General features: G+C 39.9%; 1 protein-coding gene across 1 annotated transcript in view; it reads left to right on the top strand.

The window, feature by feature from the left end:
* adam12 (ADAM metallopeptidase domain 12) overlaps positions 1 to 15,679 on the top strand; it is a 184,790-nt gene extending 169,111 nt beyond the window's left edge. The window contains exons 19-23 of the mRNA XM_036592898.1: positions 1,574 to 1,712; positions 4,072 to 4,180; positions 8,019 to 8,285; positions 13,331 to 13,506; positions 13,627 to 15,679. Coding sequence (XP_036448791.1) covers positions 1,574 to 1,712; positions 4,072 to 4,180; positions 8,019 to 8,285; positions 13,331 to 13,506; positions 13,627 to 13,666 — 731 coding nt within the window. The 3' untranslated portion in view covers positions 13,667 to 15,679. The remainder of the gene's footprint in view (positions 1 to 1,573; positions 1,713 to 4,071; positions 4,181 to 8,018; positions 8,286 to 13,330; positions 13,507 to 13,626) is intronic.
* Positions 15,680 to 15,686: the final 7 nt, after the last annotated feature.

Below are 15,686 nucleotides of genomic sequence, written 5' to 3'. Positions count from 1 at the left end.
GACTGGTTAGTCAGGTCACGAATTGTCAGCTGATTACAGTGTAATAAATTCTCTGACTCTTCAAACCTTGTGCTAACACTCAATAGCCAGGGGCTCCTCTAAGCAGCTGAGTAACTGAAAATGAAGCTAACTGATGCCTACAAAGCAGGTGGGCTTCTAGCTCCCAATGTCCACTGTCATTGACATATCATTAACAACTGGCACTTAAGGGGACTGTGAAAGTCAAGGCAAAATGTGGAAGACAAATAACAGCAAAGGATCTGCAGGAAGGTTTAGCTGACACAGCAGTGGTAGCACAAACATGATCTCCCTGGAAGAGTCATCAGAAGAAAGCCATACCTGTGAACAAAAGTCAATGTCTAGACATCTAGATACTCCAGAGGCATTTTGGAGACACGTGCTGTGGACTGATAAAGTAACAATGAAACTCTGTGGCCACAATTATCACAGGCATGTTTGGAGAAAATGATTGATTATACTGTAAAAAAATATATAATTGATTATACTGTGGAGTTCTGTAGCAGCCAGTGGCACAGAAAACACTGCACAGGTAGATGGAAGAATGGATTGCACTAAATATCAGTAATTCTGGATGCAAAAGTGACACAGCAAGTAACTGAGGCTGAAAAGAAGCTGGCTTCTACAACAGGATAATGATTCAAAACCCACCTCAAAATCTACCACAAACGACTTCAAGAAGCACTAGTTGAAGCTTTTGGAATGGCCCTCACAGTCCCCTGACTTACACATCATTGGAAGAATATCACAGGAGTAGAAGCATAGAAGGTATAGTGCATAAAAATTCTTGAAACTAAAATAGACAGACCCCTAACTGAGTACAACAATTGTTTAGATTAGCCAAAGGAGGGTTTACTAAGTACTGATTTGCTAGGGTGTCCAAACTTTTACACGTCACAATTACTATTTTATATCTACGTTTAGTTAATCAAATAAAGTAACAGCACGTTAACATTTGCAGAAAATTATATTTTTTTAAATAGTTTGCTGGAGAGGCTGTGGTTACCTCTTTCACTAAAAATCAACAAAATACATCATTTGGCCAGGGGTCCCAAAACATCTGCATGAAACTGTAAGCTTTTAAATCTCTTACTTCTGATCTAACACACTTGCTCCTCTGTGTGAAGAAAGCTCTTCTTCTTGCACCTTTCCTCTCCAGGGGCTATAGTGGGCAGCCTGCTGTTTCAGTTTTGGCCAGCTTTTGGTTGATACAGTGCAGAGACACCATTCACTTGCACAAACCCCTGTAATTCAGGAGGCTGGTGAATTCATGAGCAAGTCCCTGTCGATTGAAAAGGCTAGCATCTGTCACGATTTCTACAGTAGCTCAGTAGCTTTGCAGTGTGCTATTCATCTCCACTTCTATTCCACCTGTTAGTTAGAATGAGAGTATTCAAAGCACGGAGGTGATTCTGAGCAATTGTGGCTGAGCTTTGAACATGCTTTGACGAGCTGCTCTCTTTGTGTTCCCTCCCTCTGTGCCGTGCCGTGCTGTGCCGTATCTTAGATGTGCGTGTGTGTGTATTAATGTGCGTGTTGTCCTATGTGACGTCAGCTGACAGTCGGGCTGTGGCCATGGGCCTGCTGGTCACTGTGTTCTGCCTGCTGGCCGCTGGCCTTTTCGTGTGCCTGAAGAGGAAGACTCTGGTCCAGCTTCTCTTTGCCAACAAGAAGAGCACTATTCAGAAGCTCAGGTAAAGCTGAGATCACATCCAGGGCTGAATATGTTACTGCTGTGCTATAACGACAGTAACAACAGCTGATGTGGCAAATATATAACATCATGAAGATGTTTTCTTTATTATGCTGTCAAAAAATGTATCTCTGAAACAGTAACTTCATGAGGAAAGGAAAAAAGAATTTGTACATTAGGATTTTAAAGTAATTTTGGAAGTTCTGTTGGTTTGGTTGGGCCATTTTAGGGACAATTCAGTCAAATTTGATATTCATATTTGCATCATACCTCATTTTCATTTAAGGACACCAGACGTGTCAGGTAAATGACACGCAGCGTCCAAAATTTTCTAAACTGTTGTTTTTAATGAAGGTGCACGCACCGCTGGTCATGCTTGCTGCTGGTCAGCGACTTCCAGCATTGCACAATGTCCCTGAGTTCAGCATCTCTATTACTGCATTAAATTAAATACAGAACCAGAGCGCAAAACGCCACAGTAGGTAACACGTGGCCTGAAATTTACACCTGGAAAGGCAGTCAAAGGCAAGTTTTTAAGACAAGATTTCTGTTTCCTTCATTACACTAAACGGATTAAAACAATTGATCAGAATGTAAGCCATTGCCCTCTGGTGAAGTATAGAGTTCAGACATCTATATTTAGTTCTTAAATATAAGAACACATACAGAGAAGCTAATTTGTTTAGACTTCCATGCCTGCTTGAAAATGTGAAAATTCTGTCCCTGGTCAATTTGTTATGAAATGTTCATGCAATGTAAAGGAGAGGACAGACAACAAAGGGTATCATGTTATTAAGTTTTATGAAGCTTGCTACAGAATTGTAATGGACAAAATGAACCCCGAAACATTAGTTCCATGTTTAAAAGCATAGTGGAAAAAGATGAAAAAGATAATAACGTAACAGGCTTATTTTTTATGGGTGGAAATCTCTATGTACCTCACATACTAATAGAAAGCAGTGACTATTGAATTCTGTTTGACCTGTATTACATTGAAAACAGTACAAAAACACTATATTTTCTTTACCTTATAAATTTCATTGTTTTTGTAAATAGATACTCAATGCAAATTTGATGCTTGCAACACCTTCCAAAAAAGTTGAGACAGGAGCATGTTTACAACTGTGTTACATCACCTTTCCTTTTAACAACACTTAATAATCATTTGAGGACTGAAGACACCAACCTATCCACTTTTGAAATAGTATTTTTTTTTCCATTTTTCTGTCACACAAGTCTTCAGCTGTGCAGCAGTACAAGGCCTTCATTGTCCTGTTTTGAGCTTAAAAATGAACCACATGTTTTCGATGGGAGACAGGCAGGCAAGGCAGGCATCCATTATTTCCATAAACACTCTGAAAGGTTGACTCATCAGATCACAGTCCCCATTTCCACTGTACATCAGTCCATTTTAGATGAGCTTTAGCCCAAAGAAATTGCCATCATCTCTGGATGCTGTTGACATGACTTCCACTGTGCATAGTACAGTCTTAAGTTGCATTTGTAAATGCAGCGATGGATGATGTTTATTGAAAATGGTTTGTCAAAGCGTTCCATGTGGGGCTGCTTTTTTAATGCAGTGCCATCAGAGGGGTCAAAAGTCATGGACATTGAGTTGTGGTTTTTGGCCTTGCCCCTTACGCAAAGAAATATCTCAGTATGCTATGAATATTTTGATGTTATGTACCGTAGAGGGTGAAATACCCCAAATCCTTGTAATCGCTGAGAATATATTCTTAGACTGTTGCATTTTTTGCTGATGCTTTTTTGGCAAAGTAGCAAGCTTTGACCCATCCTAACTTATAGAAGGTTTGGCCTGTTTAAGATGTTTTTTGATCATTTCACAATAGTCGTAGTCTTAAACTGACCCTGTCTAAACTTTTTTGGAACATGTTTTGAGCATCAATTTCAGAATAAGCATACAAAAGAATAGTGAATTTGATAAGATGAAAAATTACATATCCTGTTGTTGTACTGTTTTTGTTCAAACACGGGTCAAAGTAGATTATAAATCACTTCTCTCTATTTTTATTAGCATTTTACCTACTGTCACAACTTTTTAGATTAGGTTTGTAAAAAAGGCTAAAGCGAAATCTGTGTTTTTCATTCAACATTTACAAAAGTAAACATAAAAATATAACAAAAAAACTAATAACATAACAGGCTGACTTTATACACTTACTATGCTGTGGTTTACAATATATGCAGTTGCTCTGTGTTGTAAAACCTCTGACAATGCCCATGATATGCTCAGAAAAGCACTTGTAGAATAACTTATCACAGTGATATAGCACCATATTGTCCATTCCTTTTTGACAGGTCCTGATGTTATGCTTACAGTATCTCTCCTTCTTGTGTAGATCTGTGGGGTGGAGTAGAGCCCCCAGTCCACCACAGACACAGCCCGTGTACAGAGGCTCTCCTCACCACAAATCTCCATCCAGAGCTGCCAACTCTAGATTAGACAAGGTACGTGTGGACACTTCATCTTACACACACTTTCACGAACACACACACACAATAAAGCCAATCAAGCTCGCTCTGAGCAACAGAGTACAGGCTCTGTAATTCAATATAAATCCATTGTTCTCAGGCTTAGCGAGCGGTGAATAGTATGAACTCTCCCTGAGAAATTACTGTGCCCATCCAAACCAATTCAACTCAGGCTTATTGTCAAAAACAAGATGCCGCCAAGGCATATAATTGATTTATTCTCTGAGTCTGTCCCTGAAGGAATTTAAACGAAGCCTGTATCATCTGCAAAAGGCAGACTTTAATAGAGAAGCGTCTCTATTTCACTTCAGCGTGAATCGCATTCAGGCATCATAATAGCAGCTCAAATAGTTTGTGTTGTTGATCAAGACATTGAGTTGCTTAGGGAGCAAAACAGGGGCTGCAGTGTGTGTGTGTGTGTGTGTGTGTTCGTGTGTGTACAAGGGTGATTGGCACAGAGATGTGTGTGAATTGATATGCTTTAAGGGAGACTGGTGGAGCAGTACATATTGGAGACTTTTTCTTTTTCTGGTTTTCTTTTTTGTGTTTGTATATTTTACAGGCCTGTGCTATAATGCTAGTGGCTAGTGTGTGTTTGTGTGTATGTGTTTCTTTTTAAACTGAAAGGATAAAAACATTTTTGGTTACTAAAGTTTAGGTTACGGTTAGACTTAAAGTCAGTTTTAGAAAAGTTGAAACTTTTACAAAAAAAAAGTACAAACCTTTACTTGTAGCTTTAAAGCTTTACTTTAAATGTAGCTAGTGAACACCCACCTCTGGTACTTACTTAGACAGTTGTATGCAAAGGTTTGGGCACACCTGGTCAAACCTCATACTTTGTTGATTTTAAGTGAAAATGAGTTAACACATCTTCTACAGAGGACAGACTTTTGCACATTTTAATGCACAATTACTATTTATTTGCACATAGTTATATGGCACATTTTATGTTTCATCCTAATGTTAAACTGAGTAAATAAATAATAATTGTGCACTAAACTTATCAGAAAAATGTTTGTAGAGGATGTGTTAACTTAATTTCACTTAGAAAATCAACAAAACGTGAAATTTGACCAGGAGTATTCAAACTTCTCATGCAACTGTATATAATGCATATGTGACATATAGTATATTAAGGTTATTAATAGAGCGTTTGTCCCTTCTTTACTGCAGCCTCCACTCCTCTGAGAGCACTTTACACTAAATGTTGGAACATTGCTATGAAGATTTGATTGCATTCAGAGCATTAATGAGGTCAGGTACTGATGTTGGATGATTAGTTCTGGAGCACAAACTCAACTCCAGCTAATCCCAAAGGTACTGGATGGACCTCCATCACTTCAGAGAAAGCAGTTCCACTGATCCACAACCCAAAGCTAGGGGGTTTTATACCCCTCTAGCTAACGCTTGTCAATAGGCTTGGTGATCTTAGGCCCATCTGTGGATACTCCAGAGCATCCCATTCTAATGGCAGTGTTTTTCTATGGAGATTATTCAGGCTGTATGAGTGCAGTTTAAGCCCGTGTCACTAATGGGTGCAGCTGAATGTACTAATTAGATGGGGTGTCTGGTTATTTTGGAGATGTAGTGTAGGTATGACCTCATGTGCTAATATTGCATAAAATGCATGTATGTGTGAGAGAGAAAGAGAAAAAGAGCAAGAGAGAGAGAGAGAGAGTACATCCAGATGCTGTTCAGTACTCCAGGCATGTGGAAGATGCAGAATTGATTGTGGCAGAGGCAGAATCCAAGGTCAAGGATCAGAAAGCAGAGTTCAGAACAAGAGGGGTCATGCCTCTCATGGGTCATAGAAAAGCAGTGATGCTGTCTAGGCCTGAATGACCTCTGCTCATGCTCTTTATCCTACAGTCCTCACAGGCCCTTTCAGTCACAGAAGAGAGAGAGTGGAACGTACATGGCAAAACACAAGAGTTCCTGAAACTCACTTTTCAGGACTGAACTGTATTGTTACATGTGCTATGAGAAATAATTCCTATGCAAATACAAAACAGATACATACCAAATATACACACCTATTTCTTTTTTCCTTATTCCCTCTTCTAGCATTCTTAGCAGCTTTAATAGTTTAAATCAATATAGTTCTACATTACTATTGTGCTATATAGGAGTGGACTATTTCCAGTATTTTGCTCAGATGTTTGTAACTCAGTCTGAGCCCTGTTTGAACTGCTTTTTTGAGATGCTAACACCATCCATGGTCCACTCTGTGCTGCATGGCCAGAGGGCTTTTTAAATAAAGCTTTAAAGCCAAACAAATTATGTTGTCAAATGGAGGCATAACAAATATGCTTCTAAACCTATTGAACTGAGCTAGACCTCCTTTTGCAGCTTTCATTTTTTCAGCATGTTGTCTAGAACTTGGTATCTGCCAACTCATTAGGTGAGTTAGAAAATGTTCAGTTGTTTTTTAGGGTTATTTTGTTGCTTTGTATTATACAAACAGTACAATTGGCAGGCTATATTGGTAATTGTATTATATTTGTTTGGTCTTTAAATGTGGTCAGTAAAATCTTGTGGGCTGTGGAAGTATTTGTGCTCGGTTGTGTGGACCATGAGTTAGGAAAGGTTGGGAACCCCTGGCCTAGAGTGACTTTTTCCTCACAAAATTGGTCCAGTCTTTTGGAAGCTAAAATGTGATGGTTCATTCCTCTGTCAGTTCGTAATCTTGCTGATAGTTAATCTAATATTAGGCCTTCTCTTCCTCTCTAGAAGTCCTAACCAACAGGAAAGCTTGCTCAGCTATGTCTACCTAAATACCACAGTGAAAAACAATTCCTGATTGGCCAGTTTTCTGCTCAGCATTTGAAGAATTCAACCCTTTTGTTCCTATCCAAAACTTAACAATAAAACAAGAGTAGTTCTGTAATACTTGCAGTTGAGTTAAAATACAAGCATGATTTTATGAAATTAAACTGAATTACAGACATGTATTTACTGTTCTTCTCTTAAAACCTAGAAGACCCTAAGGGTTCCCCTCTGACTATTTTGTTTATTAAATAGCAGTAAAACACCTGAATCAATAAATGAAATTGGAGACTTTCTCATCATCACCCTGAAGATTCACCAGTATTCACCAGTTGCACAAACAAACCAGTATTAATTTCTTGAGCGAGGATGAAATTGGCTTCTTATGTGTAGCTGTAGATATGAGCACAACAAAAGTGCAGGGGACAAGGACTGGGAAGAGTGCAAAGCTTGACTAGGCTACACATTTAATTCTTGGTCCAGCTACCGTTCTACCATTATCGAGGGAGTCAAGAGAGCCTGGGTTTCATTTTCAAAGGCTGAGCATCCACAGCTAACGTTCCTCTGTTCATTGCTTAGTGACAAGCTTAGTGACTCGCAGTACATCTTGGTGTACAGGCAGATGATGTAGTAATTTACAGTGTTCACTAGAACACTGAAAAAGTGGATTGAGGAAGATTGTAGTGTCCTCAGTCACACAGGAATTCAGTTTTACAATCCGAAGGCTAAGACAAAAATGGTCAAAGTACATAATAGTGCATAATAGTATCATAACTGTAATGTACATAATAGCAGGGCACATGGGGCCCATGTGCTACCATGTTTTCTAACTCTTCATGGCAGCACTGAGACACCACATTGTTAAAGGAAAAGAGCAGAAATAGCCACTGTTTTGCATAGATATTAAAAGGTTTACAAAGCCTGAAGTGAATGAACTTTGAATATTCTCAGCTTGGTGACGAGCCTCCTTTCACTGGGGGCTCGGCACAATTGCTTGGTTTGGTTCTCTATTTGTGTAATCTCTCTATCTCTCTCTCTCTCTCTTTAGCCATCTCATCTCAGCACCGAGCCTCTTCTTCCTCCTCCGAACTTCCACTCTCACAGTTTGCGGCGGTTGCCCCAGTGCCCTGCTCAGGGCCAGCCCCTTCATATCAGCCACCCTATGCCAATCACGCTGGGCGTGGGCATGGCCATTGGCCTGCAGGTCTTGCCCCCTGTGCCACCCCACAGGCCTCTGCCTACTCACACTCAGTCCCCAGTCAGAGCGGCCCCTTTCCTCACCCTCCCTCGCCAGCAGCCCTACAGAGCCAACCAGGTACATTTTTTTTTCTGCCATGTAAAAAGAAATATTTATATGAACCATTTTCAAAAAGGGCAATCTCAGAAATAAGCACTTGTACAATGCCAAAGCATTAACTACAGTATATAGTTTGTGTGTAGCACTGTGTAAAGCACTTTCTCTTGCACTTATATACATAAGAATGCCATAGTAACAGTCTGAATGATATCCTTATAATACAAAAGCTACTCTTGAGGCAGTTAAGGGTGATTGTGGCACAGCAGTGCCAGAGCGGAGGTCTCTAATTGACATGCTGTGTTACAAGATATATGAGGCATTTTATAGGCATGCACAGCCAGATGCTCAGACTTCTCTGGGGGAAGAAAGCAAAGATGTTAACTAGGATATGTTATGCTTTCCTCTAGGTCTGCACAGCATATGGTTTATTAATCTTTATTGCCCTTTGCAATACTGATATCACAAGGCTGCAAGATGCAGATGAACCTTCTAACCATTTACTGCTTCTTGACATAGACATCATAGTTGAAGAATCAAGGTATTCATGTAATGAATCATGTAATGTAATCACAATATAATTGCAAGGCTAGTATTTTGCCCATATTATGAAACCCTGCTTACCTTTGTTACATAAAACTGATTCATTCAGGAATATTGCTGTGGTTAAATCATAATTATATAAGCAAACAATATAATGGCTTTTTAAAATAGATATAAAATGTTGATGTTAGATGGTTTAGCATTATTTGCGTTATCCTTTTAACCTACAATGTATTTACATGCAAAAAGCATAAGAAGATTGCACAAGAACATCACTTCAACATGGTTGCAAGGGGTGAAATGAGAATGATATTGAAGAAATACAGAATAAGAAGTATTCTGTGAGCTTTCTAGGAGGCACATCTATCCGTAAACGTATCACATGGTGAGGAAAGGAGATTCCTCTGTCCATGGAAAATGACATTTGTTATTTCAAATCAATGTGAATCGATACCAAAAAGACATTTCACACCTCCAAAAAAACAATTTCAACACTCTGACAAGAGCAGCAGCTGAAAGGATGGATAGCTCAAATGTGAGGTTTCCAAGTCAAATGATTTCCAACTTCATGGAGCCACTGTGAGAAAAGATGCATTTGTAAATTGAGAAATACCTATTGCTTATATATCCTGTATTCTACACACGTGCCTTTTAAAGTTATAGCCACAATCCCTCATTTAAGACAAGCCGTCTCTGGGTTTGAAGTGGATTTACCCACTGGCTGTGCTGCCTTGCTCCTCTCTCCTAGATGGACCCCTCACTGATTCTCTGAGCATGGTTCTTATTAAGGCTTAAATCAGCATGAGCGCTTCAGAGACGGAGACCAGGGCAGAGGGGCTAAAGAGGCATGTGTGCTAAGCAGGGAATGGCGCAGTGTCCGAAGGGCGTTCAGTCAAACTCAAACGATCCAGCTGAGACAGTAACCAATGTCCGCCCCGTGAAGCCTCAGTATTTTTACGCAAAATCAAACAAACAGTATGAGGTGCATGGATACCATGCCGACAGCCAGGCTGAGAAGAAAACTACATTAAGGATTTAATATAATTTTGGCATCTGCTGAACGCCCAGGGATATTGTTTTCTAGATGTATCAGTGTGAGGTAGCCGGCAGGTTTTCAGCAACAGCAGTGATTCCTGAGTTTAGGGTTTGTTGGAGTATTGATTTAGAGGTGCTGGTCAATCATGACTGTGTTAACCCCTTAAAATCCCAGGCTTATTACATACTAAGGCTTATTATCCAGTAACTACAGGGACTTCAATGCTGGTTGAGCTATTCTTAGGTAATAGAAGTGTGTAATAAACCTGTGGGCCTGCTGGCAGGACCTGGGATTTATGTTGATCCCAGGTTTGCATTATGTAACATGTTTTACCTGTGATACATGTTTTGTTTTTGTATGCATAGACACATCTCCAGAGATGTGTATCAATTTCATATACAATATCAAATAAAATACTTTTTACTTTACTTTACTTTAAAATACTTAGTTTGATTGACAGCTGATGCAACAGAAAGATACACAGCAGTGGTGTCTTACACAACCAGGTGGAAGAAGAATAATTAATTGTTTTCAAGCTAATCTCTGTATGATACTTCTGTATTATGCAATCAATTACCATGAACAATAATGGCAACATTTTTACCTGTACTTATAGAAAAATTCTGAGATGGAGTTTGCTGAGGTCAGCAGTTTAGGCCACAGACTTCTGGAGTGAATACATTTTACGTGTGAAACTTTAAATTCAGTTTTGTTAAACTCTGAGATGTATGATGAATTTGTATCCTCGACCCATTGACCTTGGGGTTGTTCATATAGCAGCACTGTACTTTTGTGATGTTTTTACGATTTATGGTTGTCAAGGCAGCTAGCTTGCTAACTGCTAGGTAAGGTTTCACACCACCCTGTATAGCGGCAACATTTGACTACCTCATCACTCAAGGCAACAAACCACCCATCAGAGGAACTCAAACATCCAAATGCATGTTTTTAATGGATTATTTTATAACGCAAGAAAATCTAAATACATACTACATGTTTTGTTATCCTACAACAAGAGGACAACAAGAAATAGCCTACAGTCTGTTTGGCTGTGTGTTTCTAGGTCAGCCCAGTACGCAGGGCCCAGTTTCCCAAAGGCATCTTAAATTTAAGATCATCTTAACTCCACTGTTTAAGAATCATCTTATTCTACAATGATTTCGGATTTGCTAACCACTGCCTTAAAATGCTGATCTTTTTTTTTTTAGTCACTAAAAATGTATCCACAGTGGTTTTTCCTTTCGTATTTCTGCTGTTTATGGTTGGCAAGTTATCTAGCTTGCTAACTGCACCACAGTGTTTTTTTTTTTGTAGCTAATCTTCCAGTCCAGCCTTAGTCACACTGAGGAGTAAATGATCTTCAACAACAGACCCATGCCAAGTATAAAAATGCATTTTCATAACAAAGACTCACTACAACAACTTAAACAATATGCAGCAGTGGCTCATGCACAAGCAAAAATTACCAGATTAAAGTCCATTTCAAGTTACTTAGAGCATACTCTGTATGCCACTGGGCCAATTTGGATTTCATGAGCAGGGGCTCTTAGTGATGATCTCATAGTTAGCATGAGTAAGTGCAAAAGCACTTACCTATGAAATTATGGGAGCACTTTGGTTGACTTGGTACCCTCGAGTGCCTGTGCTGCTTGACTGAGTCAACATTTACTGTGAGAGTCCTGAAACGGGTTCACGTCTTCAGGCGCTGCAGCAAATTGGTCTCACAGCTCAACACAGTGTTATGCATGCATGACTAAAAGCTCCCATAATGCAGTGATGACATCACATTCTCTAGGGAAGAGTCTTGCTCAAGAAATGTTAGCGCAAAACCACTTTCACACAGTGTCTGGCGCTGGAGATGCTGGGGGACAGAGGCTCAGTGGGATGAGCACATGACCTACTTCCCGGGGCAAGTTAATCACCATTTCAGAATCAAACAAAAATGGTCAGTAATGTTTTCAGAAATGGACCCATGGCTAGCATTGAAGGTTTGTTAATTTCTCTCTGTCTTTGTACAAGTTGTCTGGGACCTCCTGTAAAACAAGTAGCAGATGTGTGTCATTACCTCACCCTTGGAATAAATTAGCAACATATGACAACTTTTTCTTTTTGCACGTGCCCTAGAGCTGCTGGGGTAACAACAGCTGCAACAGTACCAGCTTGATGAAAGAGCGCTAGGCAAGCAATGTCACAGTGGCTCCTGCAACAGACAGCAACAGAGCACCATCTAGTGGATTTGTGCTTTGTTTACATTGAAGTAGTTTTCATTGAAGTATTTCTTTTGGCAATTTGTGATGTAGGTAAACCCAGTAGGTCTTTAAGATACTTCAGGCATCTCTGTTTTCATACAACAGTATGGGCTGGATAATAATTCATATCAAGAATATACATGAGCCAAAACATGACCACCTGCCTAGTATGATTTTGATTCTCTGCACGCCACCAAAACAGCTCCAACCGCTAGGACATGGACTGTACAAGACCCCTAAAGATGATCTATAGTATCTGGCACCAACACGTTAGCAGCAGATCCTTAAAGTCCTGTAAGTTGCAAGGTGGAGCCGTCACAGATTGGATTTGTTGTTTCAGCACAACCCACAGATGCTCGAGTGGATTAAGATCTGGGGAAATTGGTGGCCAGGGCAGCACCTTAAATTCTTAATCATGTTCCTCAAACTATTCCCAAACAACGTGTGCAATGTGGCAGGGCACATTATCCTGCTGAATGAGGCCACTGCCATTGGGGATACCATTGCCATGAAAGGGTGTACCTGGTCCACAACAATGTTTCAGTAGGTGACGTCCACACGAATGCCTTGTTCCAGAGTTTCCCAGCAGAACATTGCCAATTGCATCACGCTCCCTCCACTGGCTTGTCTTCTACCCAGTGTATACTGTTGTCATCACCTCTCCAGGTAAATGGCGCACACATACCTGGCTGTCCACATGATGTAAAAAAAGGAAACTTATCGGACCCTGCACCTTCTTCCACTGCTTCAAAGGCCAGTTCCGACTCGAACCAGACGGGATATTAGTGAGCCTTGGGCACCCAGCACTGTTGCCCGTTTATGGTTTGTCCCTCTTCTAATCACTGCCAGTAGGTACCCACCACTGCTGAGAGCATTCCTCAAGCCTTGTCATTTCGGAAGTGCTCCAACCTAGTCGTCTACCCAGTGACTCAGGCCTGCTCACCTGCCCATTTCTCCAACGTCCAGCATGTTGACTACAAGAGCCGACTGTTCGCTTACCATCTAACATATCCCAGACCTTGACATGTACTGTTGTTATGGGATAATCAACATTATTTTCTTCATCATGTGTAGTCATAATGTTTTGGCTCATCAGTGTATGCGCAGCATAGGCTAGTGAAAGTTCTTTGGCCTAGCTTCAAAAAAATGTATGTCAGATCACAGCCCAGGTGCCTCTCACCCGGTTATTTTAAAAAAGCCATAAATGCTACATTATATTTTTTTGCTGTTGTGTACAGGACCACGAGAAACCCAGTCCTCCCAAGAAGCCGCTGCCCGCAGACCCCCTGGTTAGAGGTTCCAGGCTGGGTCGGAGCACATCAGCAGTTGGAGTGCAGACACATAGTCCTGTGCCCTTACCTATTCCAATCCCAACCGTACTGATCCCCTCACCTACTATACCACAACCAGCCAGGTCAGTATGAATGAATGAAATTATATGAAATTATAATGCCATCCACATTACCAACTGTGATAAGAAATTTGAAGATTACTATTAAGCAAATTAACAAGTGTTTTTGGGTTGACTTTTTAGGCCCCCACCAAGGCTACCACAGTCTCTATATGAGCGCTGACATAAGTTCCCCATGAGATGAGGACAAATTCCACCAGCGTATGAACACATTTATTTGCACTATGAAAACTCTATTGGACCCACTGGTCACTCCTGCGGAACTCCTTAGAGTGTCTCTGAATCTCAGAGAGAAGGAAACTGAGCCTCGGTGCTGTGCCTCAGAAAAGGTGCTCAGTGTCCTCACTCAGGTACTGCAGAACTATTTAAGATGTATATTTATTGTCCGAAGAACACATGCACTGTGGTCAACACTTTTTGTATGGTAGCATTATTGTGAACTTTTTATTACCATGTTTGTGCTACTCCTTTTTTTTCCACACTACGGACACTTGTTGATTCCACATCACAGGAGTAAAGGCTTTTATTCATGCTTACTTTGTCTCCTAACGTACTGGGGGAAATACCTGTGAAGTTACTTAACAAAGAATTGTGAGTGGGTGCTGTGAATAACAGAACCGGGCCTACTTACAAGTAAGTGGAACTTGAGCATGAACACCACAAGATTTATTTAGAATATTAAAGCAAGTTGAAGAAGAATTTGAACAAATGTTGCTGTAGTCCAGCTCATCTGTGGATTGTTTCCATTGCATTAACCATCCATACACTTAAAAAACCCAGTTGTCATATGCCCTATGTTGAGGAACCATGTGTGAACTCACTAAAATGTTTACATAAGTTCCACAGACTTGAAGTCCAGCACAGGATTACATTGTTCTTATGCTCAAGCATGTTTGGAAAGTACTCGTAGTTACAAAACTGGAGCTATTAAGCTGAATCAAGTCCTAAATGAAATTACATTTCTAGTCCTTACAGCAAGAAAAAAGTTATAAAGATGTCACAGTTTTTGCTACATCTTTATAAACATGATTAATGCTGGAGCAGACCTTCATAAAAGACCAAGCTTGGCTCATTCAAGCATAGATATAAAATCCTTTGAAAGTTTAGTCACAGCTTTAGTTAGTAGTAATATGCCCTGTATTCCCAGTTAGGCATGTGGGGTTTTCTGACTCTACCACTGGAAGTGTTTGCAATGTAATGTGAATATGTGCATCAGCATGCTTTAAAGACACATAAAACATGCAAATGCTGGTGCAAGATTCTGCAACACTGGGACTTCCGTTGCCCAACACATGGCACTGTTTTCCCATCATTCCCTGCAGATTCACAGCTGCATTCATGACATACTGTAGCACTAACTGTGTTCAGACTCAAGATCTTCAACAGCTGAGGGACAAATTTAACTTGGCTTCTATTTGATGGAACTATACTGCTTAAGGAAAACCAGCACATATAGCAGCCATTGTCTTGTTTTAGCTGTTGATGTAATTTTTAGTAATTTTGCTTTGAATTTTTTTCTTTTTATACTTTACCATTCTGTATGTATTGCTGACATCTTCATTACTGTTACGGTTTAGAAATATGACACAGACTCGCATTGACAGTGCTGTGCTGAAATGCTTTTACTTTTCCATTTTTCTTAGTTTTTAACTTAGTTTCACATGCTTTAGTAAAAGGCATATTTGTGTATGAAGGCCTGTTAAATTGAATACAATTGTGTGAGTTAATTTGTGGGTTTGTTTTCTATGTAAGTATCCATGGCACTTTTCTCAGCCGCTTTTTGATAGATACCATAAAGGGAAGCCATTTCTTTGCCATCAAGATGAACTTTCCGTTTTTATACTGATTTTTTTTTTTCACTATGTCTTCGCTTTTATATTACCAAGCAAATTGTTATTCATTTCCATTTTCTTTGCCAGTGAACCTGAAAGGTAACTGGGTACTTGGTATCATTCAAACACTTCAGTATTCAAAGGCTTCAACAGAATAATAGAACAAATGAATAAACAAGGCTTTAATTTGCATCATTGCCTACTGTTTGTGTATTCTATGTAAATGAATGTTTCACTAACACTTGGATCATGGAAATTCCATTCCAAAATGAAAACAAAGGACAACGGTTTTATTACATCAAAACATTATGTGAAATATTCCTAAATGTAACCATGTATGAGCATATAAAA

Source organism: Colossoma macropomum, unplaced genomic scaffold (assembly GCF_904425465.1).
Source record: "Colossoma macropomum unplaced genomic scaffold, Colossoma_macropomum, whole genome shotgun sequence".
Lineage (NCBI taxonomy): Eukaryota > Metazoa > Chordata > Actinopteri > Characiformes > Serrasalmidae > Colossoma > Colossoma macropomum.
This window is presented reverse-complemented; position numbering and strand designations above follow the sequence as displayed.